Source organism: Microtus ochrogaster, chromosome 5, assembly GCF_000317375.1.
Source record: "Microtus ochrogaster isolate Prairie Vole_2 chromosome 5, MicOch1.0, whole genome shotgun sequence".
Lineage (NCBI taxonomy): Eukaryota > Metazoa > Chordata > Mammalia > Rodentia > Cricetidae > Microtus > Microtus ochrogaster.
In genome coordinates this window covers 20,811,713-20,836,756 of record NC_022012.1, presented here as the reverse complement: position 1 = coordinate 20,836,756, position 25,044 = coordinate 20,811,713, and the positions used below count along the sequence as shown (strand labels likewise).

General features: G+C 49.4%; 1 protein-coding gene across 6 annotated transcripts in view; it reads right to left on the bottom strand.

Moving 5' to 3' along the window:
- The window catches only part of B3gat1 (beta-1,3-glucuronyltransferase 1), a 57,183-nt gene extending 32,145 nt beyond the window's left edge, over window positions 1–25,038 (bottom strand). For 4 of the 6 annotated variants that reach the window (XM_026779241.1, XM_026779240.1, XM_005346964.3 and 1 more), the window contains exons 1-6: window positions 24,777–25,038; window positions 7,143–7,237; window positions 6,845–6,991; window positions 2,454–2,962; window positions 1,511–1,807; window positions 843–943 (exon numbers count right to left, since the gene is read on the bottom strand). In XM_026779241.1, coding sequence (XP_026635042.1) covers window positions 857–943; window positions 1,511–1,807; window positions 2,454–2,962; window positions 6,845–6,991; window positions 7,143–7,146 — 1,044 coding nt within the window. In that variant the 5' untranslated portion in view covers window positions 7,147–7,237; window positions 24,777–25,038 and the 3' untranslated portion in view covers window positions 843–856. Of the gene's footprint in view, window positions 1–842; window positions 944–1,510; window positions 1,808–2,453; window positions 2,963–6,844; window positions 6,992–7,126; window positions 7,238–24,776 lie in introns of all 6 variants that reach the window. The other 2 variants (XM_026779242.1, XM_013346266.2) reach the window with 2 other exon arrangements.
- Window positions 25,039–25,044: the final 6 nt, after the last annotated feature.

Sequence of the window (25,044 nt, the reverse complement as noted above, 5' to 3'; positions counted from 1 at the left end):
GGGTCTGGTCAAGGTTGTGTCTGCTGTGAGCCCCCAGATCTGGGGCAGGGTCTGGTCAAGGTTGTGTCTGCTGTGAGCCCCCAGATCTGGGGCAGAGTCTGGAGGAGTAAAAGTCCTGAAAGTGATGCCTCCAAAAGTCCAGAGCACAAAAGCCCCTCAAAAGTACTTGGCCCGGTCAGTCACGTAGCACAGATCTTTTGGGCTAATGTGTCACTTTAGGCTAGTCATTTAGCTTCTTTTCTGAACATCATTGTCACTTCTCAAGTGTAGGTAAATATGGTGGTGGTCTACCCCAATGGGATTTAAATAATCGAGATTAAGAATTCTTACATAGGGGTTGTTATGTGCTACAGACTAATTTCAGTGCCCTGGCAGCCCATTCTACATATAAGAAAAACCAGGAACAGAGAAATGACACCAGGCTGAAACAGGAAAGTGGTATCCTGGCAGTGGTGTGGGCTCCAGGGTTCCTGCTCAGTGAGCTCCTTCACCTACTACTGAAAGCCATAGGACCACTGATGTGGTGTAGTGTGATCTCACCACAGCTCTATACTGGAAGTAATCCACGAACTGGGTGAAAACATCCCCCACTGTGGACCATCATGGCCAGCATGACAATAAAAGAAGGTGATGCTTGCAGAAGGACCCGGCTGTATGCATGAAGCCTGCCAATAGCTGTTGGGAGCACAAGAGGAAGGGGTCTTTGGCCACATTGGTCTTGTACTCCCACAGTTAAGGACCATGAGGAAAAGCCCTCAGAGATGGAGGATGTATCCCAAAGCCCTCAGAGATGGAGGATGGAGCTGTTTGTGCAGTGCCCTGGCCACGCCGGCCTCTCTTACCTGCATCCTCATCCTCAGATCTCTACCGATGGGTCAGTGAAGCCCTTCTTTCCCTCATTCACCAGCACTGGCTTCTCTGTCCGTGTGTGCCAGACCAAGATCTGCATGGCCAGAGTCACAAAATAATTGGTTCAGATCCCCAGCTCATTCTGCCAGCGCCTGGCTCCCTCCCACACCCTGCAAGGATTTCTTCTGCCCTCTCTTTTTTCACCATTGCCCCATCAAGATTTTTTAAACTGTTTTTTATTTCTATCTACTCATTCTAGAACTACAGAAAGAGACACCTCTCAAGATTTCCCAATATGCATGTGTGTATGTATATGTGTATTTGTGTATGCACACATATGCAGGCATCTGTATGCATGTCTATGTACATATTTGAATATGTACATGTATGCATATGTGCATCTGCCTTAGTGTATGCATGTGCATACTCAACCAGGGTCATGGAACACAGATGTCCCTATGGAGGGCCAGTGATCTTTGGAATTTCTCAATAGAAACCCTTCCCCATCTTTCTGCTTATCACTGTTATCAGTTTATAATAAGCTACCATCCTGGATGGGGACTGTAGACAAAGCTATTTTGAGGCCCCTCTTTCTCCTGGATCTACAGGTCTGGGGGTGCTTGCATTACTAGCCATCAGTTATGAAGAGGGTCTTACTGACCTTGGTGCAGTTTGCTGCCTTGGGCTCCAGGTCATTGAGGGTGACCAGTTCTCGAAGGAGGCTGCTTTCCTGGTAGCCTCCCTTCACACCACGGAGTTTAAAGTAGGCCTGACTTCGCTGCAAGATGAGCCGCAGATTGACAGCAAATCCAGCCATGTCTATTGCAAATGGCCGGTGGGGGTCGAACACTGTCTTCCAGCCAACCACCTTCCCTGCCCCATTCACCCTTGGGGCCTCATACCGAAGGCCACCAACGAAGGCCACAGGCCACACGGACACCCTCCTCGTGCTGCGCATCTACAAGGTAAGAACCTGAGTCAGGATACGGGTCTAGGATGTAAATGCTACCCTTTCCCATAGGAGGTAGATCACTTAATGGGTGTGTGTGGGTCCCTCCCAGTCTGTCTGCAGACCCCCTGCCCCTGACCTCTCGGGGATCCCTAGAGGACTCTCACCTAGGCATTCAAGGCATCTTTCAGCTAAGATGTTGGTCAACTTCTCAATGTGGCCCGATGGCAAAAATCTCTTAATCTTGTCATTTTAAAATCTGAAACGTGCCTCCCTCCACCAAACTTAATAGGCAGGCTCAAAATGTCCACCCAAGAGATTTCTGGTGCCCATGTTAAATGATCCCATAGAAAGGGCTCTTTCAGGGAACAAATCTCTAAGGCCAGGACTAGGGTTGGGGAGCTACAAGCCTCAACAGGCTTCCTTTTAATGTGCTGGGTTCCTTTACCTTATACTGAGGTTTACTCATGTCTTTCCCTGATTCTCTGCAGTGTGAACCAGCCCAGCTTAAGGTTTCCTGTATGTGTCTATGCATCATGCCTTAGCATCCCCTCATGGGGGCTACCCTCTGCTCCAATCTTGGTCTGGGCCCCACATCCTTCAGTTCCCTTGAGCTCCACCTGCTACTCTCTCTCTCCTCTGGTCCCTAGCGCACCTCTTCAAAGAGCTCCAGACTGTAGGTGTTGTCATCATCCGCGAAGTACACTACACCTGGCTGCGTGGAGTTCCGTGGGAAGGTCTCCCGCAGCCAGCGCAGGGCCAGGTTGCGCTGCATGGTGCCGCGTGGGATGCGAGGGTCTCGGGCATCACCTCGCAGTTTGTAGTTGCGGGGTGTCTCCACATGCAAGTGTGTGTAGTTGAGGCCAGTGTCGCGCAGCAGGCGGGCTGTCAGGGGCGTCCTGCGTGGAGCGTCCTCCACCACCAGCCAGTGCAAGTTGGGCACATGCAGTAGTGTGTTGGCCATTCTCGTCAGCTCTGCCTTCTGCACCGGTCTACTGTAGGTGGGCGTCACCACGTGGATGGTGGGGAGCGTGTCCGACCACGGTGGTGGCCTCGTGTACACGTACTCTGTGCGCACCACCTCCACGATGTCTCGGTCGGACATGCAATACTCCCTAGGGTCCGCACCGGGTGGTGCCTCACGCCGGGGGTCACTGCCCTCATCTGCAGAGGTGGGAGAAGGCGGTGCGGGGAGGGAGTAGGGGACGAGGGCGCTGGCCTGGCTCTGATACAGGGCCTTCAAAGTCACCCACCCTTCCAAGACAGTCCTGTCCTCTGCCCCTCTGAAGAACTGCTTCCATCTTTAGACCTGCCTGAGGTTCCAACCTGTGGTCCTGGAACTCCCATGAGAATTTTCCTAGTTTGGATTTCTGGGATGACATACAAATGACCCCCCTTCATCAAATGTAACACGCCTGTAGCTATTTGGATGCAACTGGCCACCTTCCAGCCATCTATCCAGTTCCCCATTGCATCAGGCTTTAAATGACCGTGTCCTGACTCTCAGCCTCCAAAGTGTCTTCCTCACATGGTAAAACTGACCACCTAGCAGAGAGGAGCAGCCATGTTCTCTGGTGTGGATGCCACAAAGTCAGGAAGTGGTGGGAGTGGGTGGCTGCAGCACAATTTGGATCTCAAAGGGAACTTAAGGTTTCCCACAAACCTTCTAGTCAGGCGAGACCTCCTTCTCCTGTCGTTGCAAGTTGTTTTTTGGATGTTGGCACACAACATAGCATTTAGCTACTGCATTTGGTTCCAGTGGGTTTGACTCAGATTTAACAATACAGTTTTGAATCCTGAAAGTCATTTGAATGTAGATAGTCTATTTGGTTAGACACTTTTTAGGTTTCCCAATTAGACTGATGTCAATCTCCCAATTAATGCTGTATTTTCTTCTTTCTTTCTTTTTTTGGTCTTTTGTTTGTTTTTCTTTGAGATAGGCTTTCTCTGTGTAGCTCTGGCTGGCCTGGAACTCACTCTGTAGACCAGGTTAGCCTTGAACTCAGAGATCTGCTGCCTCTGGCTCCTGAGTGCTGGGATTAAAGGCCCGTGCCACTTCACCCAGTCCACTTAGTACTTTCTAAGCAAATTAATTTGATTCTCTGGACCTATGACCAGTTCTCTTGTCCTAGCATTCAGTAAGTGTTTTGTATCTACATCCCAAGCATGCCACGAGGAACAATACTACGAAAGCCTGTCCTCTGGCCACAAGCTCACAGACATGGAGTGGGGGAGTCATTACTTCCTTATTTTTTTTAAGTCACCTGTTTCCAGTTGGGACAGCTCTGAGGACCAAGGTTTTCTTACATTTGGAACCTTTTCCTCGCTGGGGAATCTGGCAGGCCTCCTAGGAGGAGCGATCAGGGCTATTGGCATTCTCATTTTCATCAAATCCCTGATCTCCAAGTTGAACTTTTGGGTTTGAAGGATTCATGAGTCAAATACTGTGTAGTTTCTACTGCTCACACATATCTCAGCCGGGATGCTAATGGCCAGAGGGCAGACTTGGAAACCTAGGCTCAGGCGCTACTGTCTGCTGTGACTAACTGTAAGGTCTAAAACAAGTTTATTAGTTTCTGGTGCCTTGATTTCTGTGGTCATACACTGGAGCTAATAATACTAGCGAATGCTAATAACATCGCTTGGTGGAGTTGCCGTGTAGATAACAACACACATCAAGGGCTGAACCACTACTAGGCACAGTAGATGTAGACGTAGGACACTAGCTAGCCTGCTTCTTTGTGACTCTATGTATTTATGTGAGGGTGATATGAGCAAGCCACATGAAAGGGCTGGAATGTAGACACAGAGGGTCCTGGGTCATGGCTCCTTTGTTTTCTCCTATGGTCCTGCCATCACCATTAACACCAAGGTTTGTAAAGTGTGGAGCCCAATACAGATAAACCCAAGTGATCCACTTTTGTCTACTGCTTACAAGCTAATGTTGCAAGAGACATGGAGTCTGTTACCCAGGCCACAGATCAATGCTGAGCATGTGGAGGGGGAGGTGAGGTGGGAATAGGAGGACTGGCAGGGATGTAGCTCTTCAAAGGGAACTTTGGGGTTTAATTGAAAAGAAGCAATGTTGAGGAAAAAGCGATAACATTCAGGATATTTTGAGCAGGATGTAGGAATCTATCTATCTATCTATCTATCTATCTATCTATCTATCTATCTATCTATCTTCTATCTATCTATCTATCTATCTATCTATCTATCTATCTATCTCTAGTAGCTAATATTATTTTGGAAACTGGGGCTGAGGATGAAGACTTAGAACCATTTTGTATAGCCCTCTGCTATCCAGATCTTCTTAAACATGTGGAAGCCTATGTCCTGGGGAAGTTCTCCATGTATTAGGGCTGGGCTATAGCCTGCATGCTCCCCTTCCCCCTGACTTCAGGGCTTTTGCAACCCTGAATCCTAAAAGGCTGTTGGTGTGATGTCTCTGACCCTCATTCTGCCAAGAGGACGACAGACATTATGTCATTTTATATATGGTAGTTTTAACCCCTCTGAAATGATGTATTCACAGGATAGCAGTGAGTCTCAACTGACAAGCCCCAAAGAGAGGCAATGGGGTCATGAGCAGGGGATGACGTCATGCAGAGAACCAGAGCGCCCAGCAAGGGCAATGGGGTGGCTGCAAGAAGACTGAGGAATTTCAGGGAGGATGAAGGACTCACTGCGCCGCAGAGCAACTATCTGCTAGGAAAAGAACCTGGGCACCGTCTTCTTTGCTCCCAGGGAAGATGGTGCACATTGCAACGGGAGAACTGCCTGTCCGAGGTTGTAACAACGAGGTGGGGCAGAAGGTAGCTTTAGTAAGACTGAATGAGAGGCAGCTCGATGTGGGAGGCAAGGAAGGTTTGAGGGTGGAGATTTGGTTGTGAATGAAAAAGATGACTCAGGACTCATAGCCCGAAGGACATTGTTTTAATCACAGTTTCCCCCTTGCTCTTGGGAAAACACTTTGACTCTTCAGGCCTCTGCCCAGTTAATCTCCTAAGCAGGAATAGGGGGCAAAGGGCGTACTGTCCTTGAAAGGTTTTGCAGCACAAACCTGGCATGTAGCTCTCTAGTTATAGCACTTACCTACCCTGCAGCAACAATTCAAAATTAAAGTTGAAACAAAAGCACTCCCTCAAATTACAATATAGACCAGGACTGTACTCCTTCCTCAGCACCCCTGCTGAGCGGCCCATCCTTGCCTAGTATGGGACTGGGTATGCAGGTTTGTATACACATTAATCCTGCTTGTTTTAATTATTTAAAACTTCATACTGCTTGGACAATTCAGAGCGTTGTGGACATCTGACATCCAACAACCAGTAGGCCAATCTTCCTCTGGCCTAAATCATCCAAGTCTGCAATACAGGGCAAGGGAACCCATCCTAACATCCAAAATTCCACAGAAATCATCCAGTCTATCCCCTTTTGAGACTGACATGATGATGTTTGCTAGTAGTCTTAACACTTGAGAAGGTGAGGCAGGAAGGTTACCAGGAGTGTGAAGCCAGTCTTGAACTGCATAGTACTAGGCCAGTCAGAGCTGCATAACAGTACCCTGTCTCGAAAAAGGAAAATCTGACCAAACAATCCACTTCTAAGCCTGATCAGCTGCTCATATGGCCCTTCTCTATCTGAAATGAGCTCATTACAGGTTCCGTCCTAGCTCTCTTTGCCCCTCATCTTCCCCACCCAGAGCCCCAGTGCTCCCCCATGCTGCCTCATAGATCACGGTATACCCACTCCTCTTGAGAGATGAAAATAACAAGTTGCCTTTCAAGCCCACTGACTTGCTGTCTGTCTGGATTGTGTCATACTTGATTATAACAGATCCCAGGTACTTAAAATTATGTGTTTAGGGAGATGGGGGATGGGGGTGGGGTAGGGAAAGAGGGTGAGGGGAAGCTTTCAATGGAGTCTTAGAAGGCCAACATTCCCCCAAGGTAAGGTCAGGCCTGGCCCAGGTGTCAAAAGAATAATAGCAGGGTAGCTTTTATTACCAAAGCCAGGCCAGGGTGGGAGTGGGGTTGGGCTCACCCTTGTGCACAGCCAGCAGAGGCGCGAGGCTGCTCTGGTGCCAGACGGTGATGAGCAGCGTCCAGGGAAGCACGATGAGAACAATCGCAAGGATGTCCCGTCTCTTCGGCATCTCCAAAGCTGGCTGCACCCACAGCTCCTCATTACCTGGGCAGCGGCAAGGTCAGGGGAAAGTGGCCACGGAGGAGGAGCGTCGGCAGCACAAAGAAGAAAAGAATAGGCATTGGGCCGGCCGGCCAGGCACAGGGAGGCATTAGCTGAACACTGGCCAGTCACTCTCACCAGCGCTCACACCCACCCATTGCGGAAGCAAGTTTGCAGAGTCCAGCCTGACGGGAGTCTGCGAAGGGGCAGTCGTCCAGGGCAGGGTCAGGGACCTTCAGAGGTTGATACCTGTAAGAAGGAGCAGTGGGAAATGACCAGAGAGATGTGGGCATGGATCACAGAGACTGGCCTACTCTACACCCACGGCATCCAGAATTTTTCAACCAAGCGTCAACTTCTCCAGAACTTTTTCTGTATAGCTGTCTGGGTGAATGTACCTCCATCCTTCCCTTGACATGCAGACATGTTCAGGAACAGTAGAATACAGTGCCTAAAAACACAGACTTCAGAGACATGTCCCTTGGTTTAATTCTAACCGTGGCCTTTGGACAGTTCCACCAACTAGTTAGCTTACACTTGTTTTTCACCTATTAATCAGTCACCTGCTTTCCAAAGCTGCTCTCAGAATTAAATGAATTAATGCTCAGGAAGCACTCAGGGTGGTCCCTGACGGCAAGGTACCAGCAGCTATGGCTGCTGTGATATGATTAGCATAGGCAGTTCCTTAATAACTTTGGTCCAGTGTCATAGTTAGGGCCTCCTTCAAGGGTACACAGAGGTGGTTAGACTGGACATCACACAAATGCCTAGGTGTGCTCCTCTGTTTATGTGTGTAGGGGATTTTTGTAGGGAGTGGCTGTCAGCAGGGAGAAGGGGCAGTTTTCTGAGGAGCTGTCAGGTAGTAGGGAGACACTCTCAAAAATGGCAGCAGTGAGAGCCCCAAGAAAGACCCTTGCTGTAGAGTCACCCAGTGGAATTCACCCCGGATTCTACAGAGGGTCTGCCAGGAGACACTTCTTTGGGAACTTGCTGTCTGCTGTAACAGGAGAATAAGTGTAGCAGCTCTCAGCTCACTTAGGAATGCTCACATCCTTTCCTTCCTTCCTCCTCCCCTCCTGTGCAGATGCTCCTGGCCCGTGGCTGGTAGAGCCCTTAGCACCTGGCCGGCCCTCATCATGCTGAAGTCCATCACTCCATGGTAGACAGTCACCCTGACAGCCATCCCAGAGGCCATATTGTCTGCCCTACCCAGCACACATATGTTCTTAGTCCCTGCCGCGCTTGAGAGTTATGACCAACCAGAACATTTTGTGACCCAGTTTTGGAAATCGTGTGCCTTTATTTTCTTTTTTATGTCTTCTCTCCTAGCCCTAGTGTCTTCTGGGAGACCAAGTCTTGCTTTCTACTTCAGAGTACCGCCCTGCGTTAGCCAGCATCCCATACCCAGTCCTTCTCATGAAAGGCTCACAGCTTCCAGAATTAGTGTTAGCTGCCCACTGCCCCATTTCTTAGGCAATGAGACCAGAGGGTTAGATGCTACATTAGAAGCCAATCGCGAGGCACCCGGGAAGAAGCCAATGCTGAGCGAGGTGCAACATGTCCTGCAGCTCCCTGTGGATGCAGTCTCTCCCCTCCGAAGCAGTGTTTGGAGGTAAGGCCTATAAGAGCTGATTATATAATTAAGAGGGATTAATGGCCTTCTCACTTCTTCGAGAACAAGTTGTTCTAAAGCAGAGGCACCGCTCATGCCTCCTCTCTTCCATGGCTGTTTACTCAACCTCCTGCCATCCTCTGTGAGCAGCACATGGTCCTCACAAGACCAGGCTCTTGCACTTCATCCTCCAGAACCACAGAGCAAAAAACTCCTTTCCTTTACAAATATCCGGGTCTCGGTTATCCTCTTACAGGAACAGACAACAAACATAGGGAGGCCAGATTTGGCCGGAGCTTCAGAAATGTCTGGTTCTCAAATGAGCCTGGAGCAGGTGAAGGTTAGGAAAAAGCAGAAGAAAGGAGGTGAGCACTCGGTCTGTGTGGGTGCTTGCTTTCCTGCATCCACACCGCTTCTTCTGGGCAGCTGCTTAGACCTGTGGCTCGCACAGCCTCTCTTGTATGTGCCTATGCCACGGCTCGTGATAGCGAGCTTTCCTACAGCGTTCATGGTCTCCAAGGACAAAGAGAAATGGCAGTGTTTACACTTCTTCTCTGGGCTGCACTTGGCTCCCCCAGAGGCAGGTGCCCGAGCGTCTCTATTCGCAGCTGGCTTCACTGAAGCACGATGGTAAGCATCTGCCCCTGGTCAGAGATGAAATGATGGAGCCAGACTTACTTCAAGGCCATGTGGCTCCAGGCTGTTGCCTGGATAAACACTGGCCTAAGAACCACCTTTCTTGATCATAGCCCCCTGTCCTGTGAGTTCCTATATCCGCTGGATGCTGTAGCAAGAAGAAGGAACAGGAAGGGACAATGAGAAGGATATGGGCATGATGTAGGGGGCATTAGGAGTGTCTGAGTCCATAACATATTTTTGGTCAAAAAAAAATCTATGCAAGAAAAGGGAGAGAAGACAGAGAGACAAGCTCTAAAAATAAGCTTAGCAATAAACCCAGTTGTGCGTTAATTACTCTGGAAGCCATTACAGCTCGAAAACCCCATAACTTTAATGGAGGCTATTATAAGCATAGTGGCAAAATCGTGGAGCTAATTACCAGGCGGTTATTAAGTAGAGCAGAGAGTGCCCCCAGACTTGGAGAATACCATCTGGCCAGCAGGGGCTGTATCTACTGGCAATGGTGCCTGGGTGTGGGCAGGAGGCCAGAGGGTGAGCCTGTCCCTGCTCTGGACTCTGACACCAAGGTTGCTTGTCACACGAAGGCTTAGTCTCAGCCTAGGCTAGGAGGAATTGTGGTGATTACATCAGCACGGACCTCAGAATGGTTTCCAGAGCCTTGCTGGGATAGGTGGAAGAACCAATAGAAAGCTGGGAGACATTGGGAGACAAGGAGGAGAGAATGGTGTTTGAGAAACAGGCGGCTGAACGGGGCTTTATGGTGAGTTAGGGCATGTCTGTGTGGAGAAGGCTGGGAGGTGAGGGTCATGATTTCCTATGCCATTGCTCAGACACGTGCTCCTGACTAACCTGAGTGACTGCTGGCCTCTCTGCCCAGCAAGTGTGGACATGAGGAACCTCCATTCCCCCGGTGTTCTCTAAGCATCCCATGAGCAGGGACAAAGACTATATAGGGAGTGTAATGGGTAAGGCTCGGTGAGGAATGGCCATTGGATGAGGAGTAAGAGCTAGGACAGTGGCAGGGCATGTCCTGGACACCAGGAGTGGCTCTTCACACTGCTCACCTCCCTGACCTCTACTTTAGCTTTAAAGCGTGGGAGATGACTGGGATGTGAGTTTTCAGCTCTGCTATTTCAACGACCTGAAGCAATGATGTCCTACACGAGGCAAGAGAGGTCCAGGTGTGTATCCCGTCCAGAGTCAGTTTCTGAGGGCCGCCCTTACAGCTGCCTATGGAACCGGGTCATGCTGAAAGCCCACAAGCCCTTGGAGATAGAGCTATTCACAGGATTTTTCTTCTGCAGGCTTCAAAGTGCTGTGGGCTACAGATAAAAAAGTGGGATGTGGGGGAATCAAAATGAAGAGCTCTTATCATCCAAGGCTGGAGGAGTAGTAGCCACTGGCCCAAGAGGGCCAGGGTGGTGTGGAAGATGGGCTCAAGGCTGGCCAATTCCCCAGAGACAGAATGATTTTCTTCTGAGCCCACAGGTGTTTCAACAATGGCCCTGATACCTGAAGATGGGCTTATTGATCTCCACTTGAAAAATATTAATTGTGCTTCAAGCCTTTATGCCCAGTAATTCTGTAACATAGTTAGCTCTTCAATTAGAAGACCCATGAAGATGGATGCCTTCCAAACTGTGGGTTGTGGTTTTATTTTCAGTGAGATAGAGATAATTCTTGTCGTGTGTGTGTGTGTGTGTGTGTGTGTGTGTGTGTGTGTGTGAATTCCTAGGCTTAATCCCCAGCATCATAAAACCAACAAACCAACCAACAAAGGAGCAAACAAACACCCATGAAACACTTTTCATCTATATAGAGAAGAATGTGGAACATTACTGAGGGGCCTGGGAGCTGACACAAGCAACAAAATCTCTTTCTAAGGGAATACAGTCAGCTTCTCAGGAGGGGCCAAAACTGGGGACCTTGGTGACTGGGGAAATTTTTGGCTCTTCTTGGGATTGGGGGTTAGAAACAGGAGAATGAGGAGGATTTGTAAAGAAGATAAAGATGGTGGGGTGTTGGCCCCAACCCCAGCGTCTCTCTTCCTTACACAGGGCCTCTGCACAGAAGCAGAGGTGCAGACTCTGTTCCAGAGATCTACAGGAGCCCCTAATGGGATCAAAGGATTAGTATTGATTCTGCAGGCACTGCTCAGGAAAAGCCCAATGCCAGAGCTAATCAGCTTGCAGCCTAGTCAATCCATACTTCATTAACCCAGCCTCAGCCCTTCAGCCACAGCACTGCTGCCTTGGGCCCATGGTCTCTCTTGGGGTGCAGGACAGGGGCATTGGCTGCTCCCAGAGTAATAGCCCCTAGAGCCTGTAGGGGGCCTACAGAGCCTTCTGCTCTTCTGTCATAGGGAAGAAGAGGGAGGGAAAGGGAAGAGGTCTTCGAAAAGTCCCCCTCTGAATCCTACCTTGACACTTGGGGTGTGCATTTTTGTAAAGCCCAGCTCCTTCATAGTCTAAACAGCTCTTCATGCTAGGCAGGAGATATTGTCCCCACCTTGTATAGGAGGGAACAGGAGCTTAGAGATGCTACACAATAGGTTCAGATCTCAGTGTTCAATGTAGGTGAGGCTGTGGAACTTGAATCCTGCTCCCTTCAAAACCACTCTACTTCCTTTGTATGGATTCTTCCGTGTCTTGCTTTCAGGATTTTCTGGCTCACCCTCAAACCCACTCACTGGAGACTCCTACCTCGGGAAGGAGCTATCAGGCTGCCAAGGCTATGGGGTTTCTTCATCATACTTTATGTTGTTTGAAGAGAGGAAAGCCTAGACCAGGAAATCATGATTCCTCCTGCTTTGTGGTCTGGCCCTTGCTGCCTGGCACATGTGGGACTTTATTTATTTGTTTATTTATTTATTTATTTTTTTGGGTTTTTCGAGACAGGGTTTCTCTGTGGTTTTGGAGCCTGTCCTGGAACTAGCTCTTGTAGACCAGGCTGGTCTCGAACTCACAGAGATCCTCCTGCCTCTGCCTCCCAAGTGCTGGGATTAAAGGCGTGCACCACCACCGCCCGGCATATTTATTTATTATGTATACAATATTCTGCCAGAAGAGGGCACCAGACCTCATTACAGATGGTTGTGAGCCACCATGTGGTTGCTGGGAATTGAACTCAGGACCTTTGGAAGATCAGGAAATGCTCTTAATCACTGAGCCATCTCTCCAGCTCCACATGTGGGACTTTAATAGGTAGGGCAACATGAGGCTCTGATCTCCTGTCGTCTTGTCTCCTTCCAGCCTGGAAACCAAGCTGAGGACTTAAGGCGAAGGCAGTATTATGTGACCCCAGATTTGGTGTGAACAGTGGAATTCTTTTCTTCCAGTCCAGCAGTGTCAAAAACCATGGGGTTTGTTGAATTTCTTTGAAGTTATTTCTTTTTTCTTTTCTGGAAATAACCTTGAATTAGATTTAGATTATGAGTATGTGAAAAATAAAAATTGGGTTTTAGCCTAGCACGGTCCTCTGCAATCCTGAGCCCTCTCTAGTCCATGGCAGAAATTTAAACAAAATAAATAATGGCTGGGTTTCCTGAGGCTGCCTGTGTTATGCTAGTGGTCTATAGACCAAAATACATGAGACATCCATTTTCCATGGAGCTTCTATGCAGGAGGACCTTGATCAAATACCCATATTTTGTCTTGTGGGACCATCACATGTCCACGCCTATTGTTGAGTATAAATAGTCAGGGCATTAACAATAGATACCTCACTGCTTGACTCTTGAGGATGGGCAGAGCCAAACAGGTCAAGGCAGTTGGAGAGCCGTTGGAGAACTGAGGACAGCTGGGAATGGAGGAGCGCCAGTTAGGAGCCACCATGCCGCAGAGGTATGACAGATGACTGTTTAGGCTGAGGGGACAGAGTTTGGTGTTTGGGTGGGGGAAGGTGTGTAATAACCAATAATAGGACAGTGGTTAGACAATATAGGGTCATTCAGCGTTTGCCCCCATGATGCGGGAGAAAGTCCCGTGTGCAAAGAGCCCTACATTCTAATCTGAGGCCAGACAGAGGTTCAGTTTCTCCCTCCTCCTTTGTTCTTTGTTGTTATCTCCTCTTCCTTGCCATGGGCTTCTTCTACAAGCCATGCCAACTTTTGGAGGGAATTCGCCATCCCCAGGGAGTCAAATTCATTAGTTATTGTTATCTAACAAGTTACTATATGCTCAGGAACGTATTTAGCATGTATTTGCTGTCTTCATTGTCTGAGGTCAGGACTCTAGGCCTGGGTTGCCAAAGTCTCACCAAAGGATTGGCTGGGCTGCATTTTTATCTGTAGGACTGACTGGGGAAGAATCTGTTTCCATGATTACTTGGGTTGTTGGCAAAACTCACTGGGGCCACCGGTGCTTTCTGCTTACCTCCTATAGCCTGTCTATGTCATAGCACCTTGTCAGATAAGGCTCTCTTCTGTTTGGCTTCCTACTGTATGAATTCAGCAAGGAGAGAATCCAGAGTTAACTGAAGTCCTACGTGATGGAGTCTAGCTGTGGTAGTGGGAACCACATTTTATTGGCTAGAGGCTAGTGAGAGGAATGGTAGGATATTGATATAAGAGCGCTTGGAGGTAAAGATCGTGGGGCCATCTTAGAGGCTGCCCGCCTACCACAAACATCCAGGCGGTCCTCCCCGTTTTTAGCTCCTTAGTTCTTGCCTAACCACCACAGATTTCACCAGTAACCTTGAGGACCAGCCAAGCCATATGTTTTATCATCGTCTATGACCTCTCTGCCAGTTCCTTTCTCTTTCCTCTGCCTAGGAAGGGGGATCCATGGAGGAATGGTTCAACAGTACAAGAACTTGGGTCCTGGGCATCTTGCGAACCTCTCTCCTCCTACACTGTGACAAAGGGACTTTGTTGAACCTTCATTTTTTCATGGGACCCAAATGGTGTTTCTCCAGGTAGGTTATTAGGTAGTTAGGAAAAATTAGCATAAACAATCTGTCATGTAGCTGGTACCAATAAATAGACGCTCCTGGAACCGTGATCCACTTAGCCTGGGATGGGTCTGGCATGGGATTCCTAGCTTGCTTCCCTTTGATTATTACTTCCAGTGATACTCCAGTTGGTCCCCCAGGGCACCCTTAAAAGAACAGGTAGAAAGGGAGAGTCTGGGCTAGTCAGAGACAGTTCCTTCTCAAGGGCTAACCTTGGCTTTACCATATGACATGAAGTCACAGAGCAGAGTCAGGGTCAAGGCTAGCCCCAGGGAAAGGGTCTTACAAATGTTCTAGGGGGAAGCCCAGTAGGGCCCTTCCAATCCATGACTCTTCTTCCACTGGAAATCTGCCTCCTTGCCATGGTATCCACCGCTTCCCCCCTATTTCTATTTGCTAGGCTTTTGCCATTGCTTGGTGTGCCTGAGAGTGAACACCTGTGTCCAGTGACTGTTACAGACCCTGGGAGGTAGAAGCCTGGTATCAGATCAGGCACTGTGCTTCTCCCTACTGCCCTTATGGAGCCGATAGGGTAGAAAAGCCGATAGGGTAGAAAGTGTTCATTTAGGAAAGGTGTCTCAGATCGCTGCCCTTCACCTTCTAAGGTTTGATATTTATAATTTAAATCTAGAAAGGGCTTGGGACTGAACCTTTCATACAGACAACACATCAAGGCTGATGGCAAACCACAGAGCACCAACTGAGTGATTTCAGAGGGCGAGAGTTCACTTCATGACACACACATGTACTGGCACATGTGAGCAGAAGTCTAGCGTGCCACCTGGGTGAGAGAGCATGAGTGTACAGCTCGGTTTTGGTTATGGCTTCTAAGTAAGGTCTCTTGGGTAATCTTGTGGTTGGGTCTCTGTTGGAATGAAAGACTGTCTCATATGCCCTTGGCTTCCGACGCTTGGGCCTGGGATTATTATAGAAGAGATGACGCCATCATGCCAGTGTGCTCTCTCTGCAGTGCTGGAGTAGGAGGCAGCCCTCTAAAGATTTCATGAGGGTGGTTTCCAAGTTCTCTTGTGCTGTTTATCTCATTTAATCATTAAACCCTTATAATTCCAAATCTTTTCTTTCTTTTTAAAATAGACAAAGAAGTTGAGGCACTGGGCAGGGGTTATATTTCCTCAATTGTCCCAGTAACAGATAGTATGACTCAACCATATGTCTTTTGACTAAAATCTGTGGTAGTCTCCTGCTTAAGAGAGGCAAGTCCTCCCTCTCAGCCCTGTGACAAAGGGCTCTTCCCCGCTGAAGCTGCATATTTGAATGGCAAATGAGAAACTGAGATTCCCTTGCCCCTGGCTCACCAAAGCTGGTGCGACCTTTATACTTAAAAAACAAATCTGAAATAGGATGGGTTTGGAAGCGTGACGAGAGAATGTGATAACTCACAGGGGCCAACAGATCAGCCACTGGCAGACTGTGGGGCAACTGGGTATCACCAATGACCCAGGCCCCATGGCTTAACCCTCCTGCAGGTGCTGAGCGGGGAAGTGGGTATTGAGCAGAGAGGGGTGCTTTTCTTTCTTCCCTTCCCTGAGCGGGTTACCAGCCTTCTCCTGGGCTTCATGATCAACCTTCAGGAACTAGCAAATCCAAATGGTGGCACTCCCTCCTGCATTATGAGCTCTCTGGGAGAGTCTGACTTGCTCACTTCAGGAGCCTTCTCATATGCTCTCCCCACCTACCTCACCTTCTACCCGGAGACAGGCACAGGACTGGCAGCATACTTCATTCAGCATCACAAAGGACCACATGAGGGTTTTGCCCTGCCTTTAGATTCTCCACAGTATAGCAAAATTCTCTTTATTAAGAACTTACCCACTCTGTTTTTGGAGAATCTCTCCGCTCAGCCTACTGTAATGCTTAATGCCCCGTGAGAGGCCTGTGGGCTGCTCAGGACATCTGTGGGATGGCTCTGTCTCCAGTGAGTGAATACCCACTGGGCTAGCACTACCGATGGATGCCTGTGTAGCAGAGGAGGGACTCAGCCTATTTTTCTCCCAGGCAGGCAGCAGGGACTAGTAGAACTACAGCTGCTCAAAACCAGAAGCGGCAGAAGCCATGCGGGCAGCTGGCCAGGAGGCCTCATCTCCCCCTCTGCCAGCCTGCCATGCACCAACAGTTGGCAGGGAATGGTCCTAAACTGAGAAACACTGTAATGGCCCTAGAATCATTGGCTCTGCGGCAGGGAGAGACACTGCCTTTGCCCTCTGAGACCCTCAAGATAGAGGACAGACAGCCCATGGCTATTTGCCTGAATAAAGTAGGGGTGAGGGCGACTGTATCTAGGGTGGAACCTGGCACAGAGACCTACTGGATCCTTTCTGGAACTGGGTCCTGGGACCAAGCAGACCCAAGAACACAGGGTGGGTCTCACCTGGAACCATGTGTCTGAACCTTGAGTATATTGGAAGAGCATTCATGGCCTTTTGAGTTATTTGAGGACTTGTGTCCCAGAGGGAGGGAGGGCCAGTTGGCACCCCTTTTGCTCCCCCAGCTCTGTCCTTCTCACTCTGATACTGTCCCAGGCCATCCTTTGCCTCACATTCCCTTGGTACTGATGCCTGCACTGTGTTTAGAGAAAGCTGCTGGCAAGATGGGATGCCCCTGAGCCCTGTGCCTTCCTCGCCTTCCCCCCGCCCCACCCAAGCCCAAGCACCGGGAATACAGTCATCAGATGCTGAGCTTTGTAAACTGCCATGCACTTGCTGGATTGATGTTTGTCCTCTAAGTCAAACCAGTGCATCCCTACCTGGAACTCAGGGCCCAACACAAAGCAGAAGCATCACCAACATCTCTGAAGCTCAGTTTCGTTAACTCAGCGGGACGATTGGTCGTTAGTTGAGGGAAGCTGTGCGGAGCATCTGGTTCACAATTAGCACCGCAATTCTTAGACCAGGAAAACTATAACAGTGGCAGCCAGCACTATCGCCTTGTTTTAAAAACAGAACTCCAGGAATGGGAGGGGCATGAGAGGATAACAGCATTATCAAAGTACATTCTACATATGCATGGAAATATCAAACACATTATTCTATAAAATTAATATATGCTAATAATAACTTAAAAATTTGGTTGGAACCCACAACCTGGAGAAGATGCAGAGAAGGGGATACTCCATTTATTTCCAGGGGCCAGCACCAACTGCTTGCTGGGCAGTTTTTCTAGCGTATTTCTCCTTCCATAGAGCTTGGTGGTGCAGGGATTTCAGCTTCTGCGAATGTAGGCTGCTGCCATACAGTTACGTGATAAATGGGGGTGGCCTGAGACAGGTAGGCTTCCCATGTGTGGGAAGGTTGTGTTGCCTGGAACCTGGCACCATGGCCCTGGTTCACTCTGTTTTTGTTCATGGCAGGCTTCCTTTAAAAAGTCCCAAAGCTTTTTACCTTGTGCATTCTCCCTTACAGCCTTAGGAGGGCGCTGCTTTTTCACTCTGAGTAGCAGAGGCTTGGGACTAAAGGCCAGAGGAGATGAGAGTCAGATACTGACTGCTCTGTGGTCTGTCCTCTGCCGAGTACTATTTCTTCCTTCTGCTCTTCCTGCACAGGGTAGTCTGTCTAGCTTCCAAGATGCCCAACTAAAGAAGGACTGTGGATTTCCTAAGGCCAAAGCTGTTAAGATATTAAGATACATCAGTGGGGAATCTAGGGCTAGGGACTCCTCCATACAATAATTTCCCTGTCCTTTTACCCCAGCTTGTAGGTTCCTGGGAACTTCATTCTCGTTACCCCCCAACTCTAAGCTCTCTCTCCTAGCATGCCTGCTCTGTCCCTAAGGTTCACGCTGTGTGACATGAGCTATCCCCACCGACAGGATAAGAAACAGTTAACGTGAGGTGCTGGAGGTGGTTGGGTGAGCATGCTAATAAATGTGTATTAGCCAGAGTGGTCAGCTTATGTGCGCCACTCCTTGCAAACACAGCAGGTGTGGATGTGATGAATGGAGGGCCCCTTAAATCTCATTCCCACATGTGGAGATTATGCTGACACTATCTATGTGTGTCATGGGCTGTATATTACACGGCAGGCTGCAGGGTGGCTATGCATCACTGATCACCTCTCCAGGAAGGAGCCCGAATAGCGCAAAGGCACACGCTTAAAGGCAGCTTTGCATGCTACACCCCCAGAGGGTTCGTCATGACCTCATGGGCTCTGGGTCCAGACAAATAACTGAAAAGGCAGGTAGATGCTATCTTTAGGGCTCCAGGAAGACAGTAGGTGTGATGGTGGTGCAGGACATTGGCATCCTTTGTGGTCAGGATGTGTGGAAGACCCATCCCTTTGTCTGTCCCAATACTCGCTAAGCTGCTCCAGGACTAGGAAAGTCATACTCATCCTGGGGACTGAACACCTGAGGATGCTTAGGAAACACAGGATGGCTGGAAGGAGCAAACAGAGGCCCAAACAGACACCAGATAAAATGGGGGCTCTCCTGCCCGCTTTATGCTCCTGTGGCATCTAGCACATAATTTCACTCTGAGTACCAATATATCTGCTGGGTGCTTCCTGCATCAGGAAGGGCAGTTAGGGCCAACTGTCATCCATCCAGCACTTTGTACTCCATGCTTGGCAGCAAAGAACCAGTCCATGGAATGAATGTTTAAATAAAATGTTGCATGTGCATACGGTAGAACATCACTCAGCCTTTCAAAGCGGGGAGAGTCTGACACATGTTGCCAAATCAGAGATGAACTTGGAGGACCTTATAAGAGAAACAACTGAGCTCGAAATGACAAAGAGCGTACGTATGATGTACCTCACGTAAGCCCAGAGCCAGGGTGATGGTGCTCAGCAGATGGAGAGGTTCCCGTTTGCAAGATGGAGACTGGTTTTAGAAAACATTTGTGACTATATTTGACTACTGAGCTACAAATTTAAAATGGCTAAGATGGTAAGTTTTCTGTCACATATTTTTTCTTAACACAGTAAATTAAAAAGAGCTTGTTGTACACATGAGTCATTTAGACCTGGCCAAAAAGGACATCCCCACAGGCCCAGGGCACTGAAGAAGGAGGTCCAGCTAGGTTCCCCTGAAGCTGGGTTAGGCTTGGTGTCCTGTGTGGTACCAGGTGAGTCTCTCAGTACCTTCTGGTTGTCTCTTGGGAATGTCACCTTGAAGAAATCGGTTCAGGGCACACCTATGGGTGCACCCCTTAGAGCAATGGGTATTCATTCACACGCAGCAGCCGGTAGCCTGGCAGGGGAGGAGGCTAGAGCAACGGTGGCTTGCTCTGAGACACAGTGAGAGATTTATGATGGGGAGAAGAAGTTAATATCGACAAGTGATGAGTTAGGAGAGTAATACGTCAGCTTAAGTTCAGAAACTCTGACGGAGAAAGAAAATCACATGCCTGGAGGCTGTTCATCATCCTAAGCAGGCTACAGAACCAGGGTCCCTGGCCTGTGGCTGAGCAGTGTGGGTGCCAGCAGGTCAGCCCCTCAGACTCTGAGAACAGTGCTACATCTACTGTGAGGTCTGTAGGCAAAGGAAGGTGGGAAGGGAGAGAGGGAATTGATGGAGCTGATAGGAAGGACATTAAGGATGCCGAGAATATATCTCCTAAGAAATGTCTCTGAAGTACAGCATCTTTCTTGATGTTATATGGCTTACTTCATTCACTGTGCTTCCCAGGGGCCCAACCACGAACACCTCCTGGAAGCAGCTTTGCTATGACAGGGTGCCAGGGCAGTGCTGAGGCGAGGTCTGGGGGGTGAACATGATCGGTACATCTCCAAGGCTTAAGAATGTGATTCCAAATCAGAAGGCTGCAGACCTGGGCTATGAGTAGTTAGGTCTCAGGCACACTCTTTGCTGTGCTGTGTGACTTCTTGCTGAGTGGGCATGTGCTATTGGGCTCCTGCCTTTCAGACTGCAGATGATGAAACAGGTCCCTCACAGGATCTGCTACACCAGTACGTTACTGACCCACCTCGGGCAATAACTTAGGGCTCTGCTGGCTCTTTCACTCACTCAGTTGCTGGGCAGATGACAGCTGATTCCTGCTTGGCAAGACCCTTTCTGGCTTCTGTCCTCCGTTGAGTTCAGGGCCACAGCCCCCTGCCTTTGCTATTCTCAAGATCAGAGATGGGAATAGGCCCAGAAAGAGCCCCCTAAAATCCCTTTATCTCACACAGCAAGATGTCACAGTGGCTGACCTTGTGGCTAAACCTAGATGCTGGGGTGTGTGTGTGTGTGCGCGCGCGTGTGCGCGCTACTCCGTGAGCCAAAATTTCTGTTTTCCTCATCTTCGTACAGAAAAATCATCAATCATTTCAAGTAAGGACACACTCCCAGTCATATTTTGTCCTTAGGGTCATATTCTATCTCAGGTCAGAAAATAGAGGCTCTGGAGGGGTTGGTGTTGCAGGCAAGGCCACGTGCTGATGGCCGAGAGCCTGGCACAGAGGGGCTGCTCAGCAAGTGCTTCTGTGAATTGCTAAATAAATGAAGAATACAAATTGCTTTCTATTTTCAAATTAAAAAAACCCAAAAAACAAAAAAGCACCCGCTACTGTGCGTTCTGAGCGATTAGCATGATGAACTGCAGTGAATCATCCCTCTTCAACACCTTAATATTCCTCCCATTTTAGAGATGAGGACTCAGAGGCACAGAGGTGAGCAGCACCCAAGGCCATACAGGGAAGATGAGGCAGAGATTGGATCCGAGTCCAGTCACTGCGGCTCCTGTGACCACGCTATGCCAAATTCTCTCTGCAAAGGCACGTTTTAAGGGCTTTCTGGGCTGCAGGCAGCATTCTTGAATGTATTGTTGAAGATGGCACCCATTGGCCACAGGTGACTCTTGAGCTCTTGAACTATGGCCAGGGTGGTGAGAGACTGCTTTGGTGTGCCAAGGGATGCACTCCTCCCCACACTCAACATTGCTGTCGCAAGCTCCGAATCACAGTCAAACAACTAGCAGCAACCATGAGCTTGGAGAATTAGATCTGGCCCAGGTGGCCAGATCCTCATCTGGCCTAGAAACAAAGAAGCCAGGCTGGATAGAGATGATGGATCATCACCCTTAGGGCCCAGGTCACACCGTGGGAATGGGGAGTTATCTCTGGCACCGAGACATTACTGACCACCAAGACCTTTGTCTCTGTCCTTTCTGCCCTCCATCCTTGTCCACTTTCCTTCACATAAGCATATGACTAGACTAAACAGTTTATCCACATAAGGAGAAAAACCTTGCCTGTGGCTCCGCACACTGAGTCGAAGACCTCCAACCTCTTGGGCATGGTAAGTCCTTCAACCCATCCAGCTCGTGATCCAGGCTTAGAATCTCCACTTTGGAGCTTACTGGTGATGGCACAGCCTTAATCCATGCCAGGAGCTTGGCGCAGAACCTGCCTCCCATGCTGCTGTCAGCTGGTGTGTGTGCAGGGAGCACAGACTCATTTTAATATTGGCCAGAGCTAAACCTCATTAGAAAAGTAAATTTGCTGTAGCTGCAGGGGAAAAATGCAAGCAATCCACACAACCTTCCCAAAGCTAAGTAGAAGCACAGGGTTTAGACCGTTTGATGCAGTATGTCCTCGTCACCAGGTACAGAGCCTAGGCCACAGTAGGTACAGAGAGCCAATGCAAGTGGACTGAACTCGGGGTGGCTTCTGGACATAATCACCTTCCAGCGTGGAGGGTAAGTGGTCATAGATTTAGAGTGTTTGTAAATCTCAAAAAAAATTGTAGATAACCATTTGCTGGTAATATGGAATGATTACAATGAAAAGTCATTAGATATGAAGATATCATTCTTGCTGCTCTTTAGTGGAGAGATGCTCTGGGTAATTTAGTTCTGGACCAGGAAGAGTTGGGTCTAGTTCAAAGTCAGAGGTTAGATACTTAAATGGGTTTAGGTGGGAGGGAGCCTGACTGTAGGAGGTCTGAATAGGGAAAGGGGTCTCCATAGACGGTTTGGAGGGGGCCAACTTGAACTGGCCAGGCCTGACCACCAGCCTTCCCTTTGTAGAGTTGTCCAGATACTGGGAGAGTAGGGCATGAAAGGAGAATGCAACACACACACACACACACACACACACACACACACACACACACACACACAATATAACATTCATAGCCATGGACCCAACAATCTAAAAAGATGATGGTCTTCCAATTTGCAGACTGTCAGGAGAACATGCCTTAGAGGACCCCTTTCTCCTTAAAGTCTTCACTTAGCTGGATACCGAGGTACTGACATGCAGGACTTCCGGGAGCCCATCTAGCAGCCTGTCTCTTCTCGACCATGACCATGTCTCCTTGCTGGTCTTTAAGGGGATTTCTAAAGATCTTGCCTGGATCCCTGGCAAGAAGGATGCTACATGGAGAAAGCAGGGTTCTCTCCCTCTTCCCTAGGGGTCCATCAGGCTTGTCCATGCTCTGCGTCCTTCCCCATCACACTGCATTCCAGGACTAGGTGAGATGGGCAAAAACACAGCAGGAAGATCTCCTTCATACTGCTGGAACACTTTGCTTTTTAGTCCATGACCTATCCCTGTTGTGAGTCATCCTGACTCTATCAGTCTTTCTCAGTAGGCCGTCCACCAGCTCCAGTGAGGGGTCTCTCCAGGAGAGAATGAATGACAATTTTGGGATACTGCAAACTTGCAGAGGAAGGCTTCGTATATGCCAACTTCTGCCACACCTCGCCTAAGGTCTCTCTCTGCTTCCTTCTCATTGCCTGTCTCAGGCTCTGATTTCTCCTTTTGCTGAGGCCTCACCTTTCCTACAGATGTCAGGCCCAGGAGCACCGGGAATCCTGTCTTTTAGAACCACATGGGGCCACCAGAATCCCTGGCTCAGAGTCTGGTTCCTTGGTTAGCTCACCCTCTTCCATATCTTATCCTTAGAAAATTTCATCATCCCGGGCTCCATCCATATCATGAAGGCACAGTAGACTTGGTCCCCTTCCCTAAAAATGGTGGGGGGAAAATCCAAGTCTATTAAGAAGCCTGAGCAGAAGAAATGGGCTTCTTCCTCTGGGCAGCTGGTCTCTGCTACAGGCTCCCATTCTGTAGCTGAGTTCCCTTTAGTGATTTACCTACCCCAGGCTTCAGGTGGAGCTAAGTAGCACCTCATCCAGAAACACACACACACATATATCCGACCCATCCACAGGCACAGATGATCCCTAAGCACTTGGAGAGCAGCTATACAAATAGGAGCAGCAAGACAATGGCCTCAATGCCAAGCCAGGGCACAAATGCATTCATTCTTCTGGTCCCATCCCCCAGGAAGCATTTTTTCTCTTGTTGAAAGGGGCAGGGAGGAGAAGGCATGTAACTCCAAGACCTTTGGAGATCCTGGAAGTGAACTGAATAGCGTGGGAGGTTTTGTGAGGGTTTCATGGAGGAAGGATCTTTATCTTGCATGAACACAGAGAGGACTCAATATTTGGTTCAGGGCGGTCAAGGGTGAGCAGGTTCTAAAGGGAAATGCTTCTGCTCTGTAGTGACTCTCCACAGAAGAAGGGAGATGTAAGGACAGAAGAACTGGATCAACAGCCCTACATAGCTAAATACGCACCACACCTCCAGCTACTTACGAAGCTGTGTGCCTGCCATTAACACATAAACCCCTACAACTCCTCCCCCCCATCATTTCTAAGCATATTTATATCCAGCTCACTTGCTTGAAACTGTGTACCAGATAGTCCAAGATCAAGATCCTACTGGGCATTCCAGCTAAACTGGTCTCCATAGAGAAGTACTCCGCAGGCATGGGGAAAACCACTGTCAACAAAAGGCCCTTCTTAGGGTCCTGTGCAGTGGAAATCTGGGAGTCATCTCGGCTTGTTTCTATAAGCTATCACCGAGCGCATAACTAGGACTTGATCTGCCTGGGTGAGTAAGTGGTAGCCAGTCAAGACCAAGTTACTGTGTGTGTGGGGGTCTTGATCTGAGCTGCTGGCGCCGCTGTTTCCTGGGGGTGCTGGATCGAATACTTTATTGTCTCACATCTCTGTTGCCTTTTCTGAACTTGTACAATCAAATGCACAGCGGAAGGTGACGACCTGGTCCTGCCTCCTTCCTCTTCGCTGTACTGAAGGACTCAGGGATTTGCTGTCACTTTTGACACAGTGCCTCAACACCCACAGAAAAGACGCGGCACTTGGCTACCCTGAAAAGAATTAAATTGTAAATGTCCAGGAAAGGAGGTCGGTTGGGGTGCCTGCTGGTGTGCAGGGGTGCGGCTAGAGCTGGCCCCCACACCTCCTGTGGTCCTATGGGCCACCAGGAACCACCTGCTGAGGTGGCAAGGGACAAAATAGCTAAGAGAAAGACCAGTTGTTAGAAGACTCTCAGAACCAGTTTTTGCCTTCATCCTGATGGAGCGGGGCAGGCAGCGTCCTAGCTTTATTTCCTAGTCCCTCAGGTGCAGGCCCTGGCAGCCGGCCCTGTTGTCCCCATTTTGTGCAACACACACACACACACACACACACACACACACACACACACACACACACACACACACACACGCCGCGCGTGCACGAGGGCGTACATGGTGTGGGTACTGATGGGGACGGATAAAGGGGCTCTGTGCACCACGGCGGTAGGGGCGCGGGACACTGACCTGCGGTGGCGAGTCCTTATCGTCCCCAGAGCGGTCCATCGTGGGTGGCAGTCCTATGCTCTGGCCCCAGCGCCTCAAGGCTGCTGCCGTGCGATGCGCGCGCTTCTCTCTCTGGGCGTTTTTCTGCTCCGTGCCCTCTGGGGCCACTTCATAGCCGCGGGCCCGCTCTTCCACAGCCTCGGCCGGCCCGCTGCCACCGCCCGGCTGCTTCTGGGCTCAGCCAGGCGGCGGCCGGAGCCCTGGAGCGCTCGGGAGGGCGCGGGCGGCG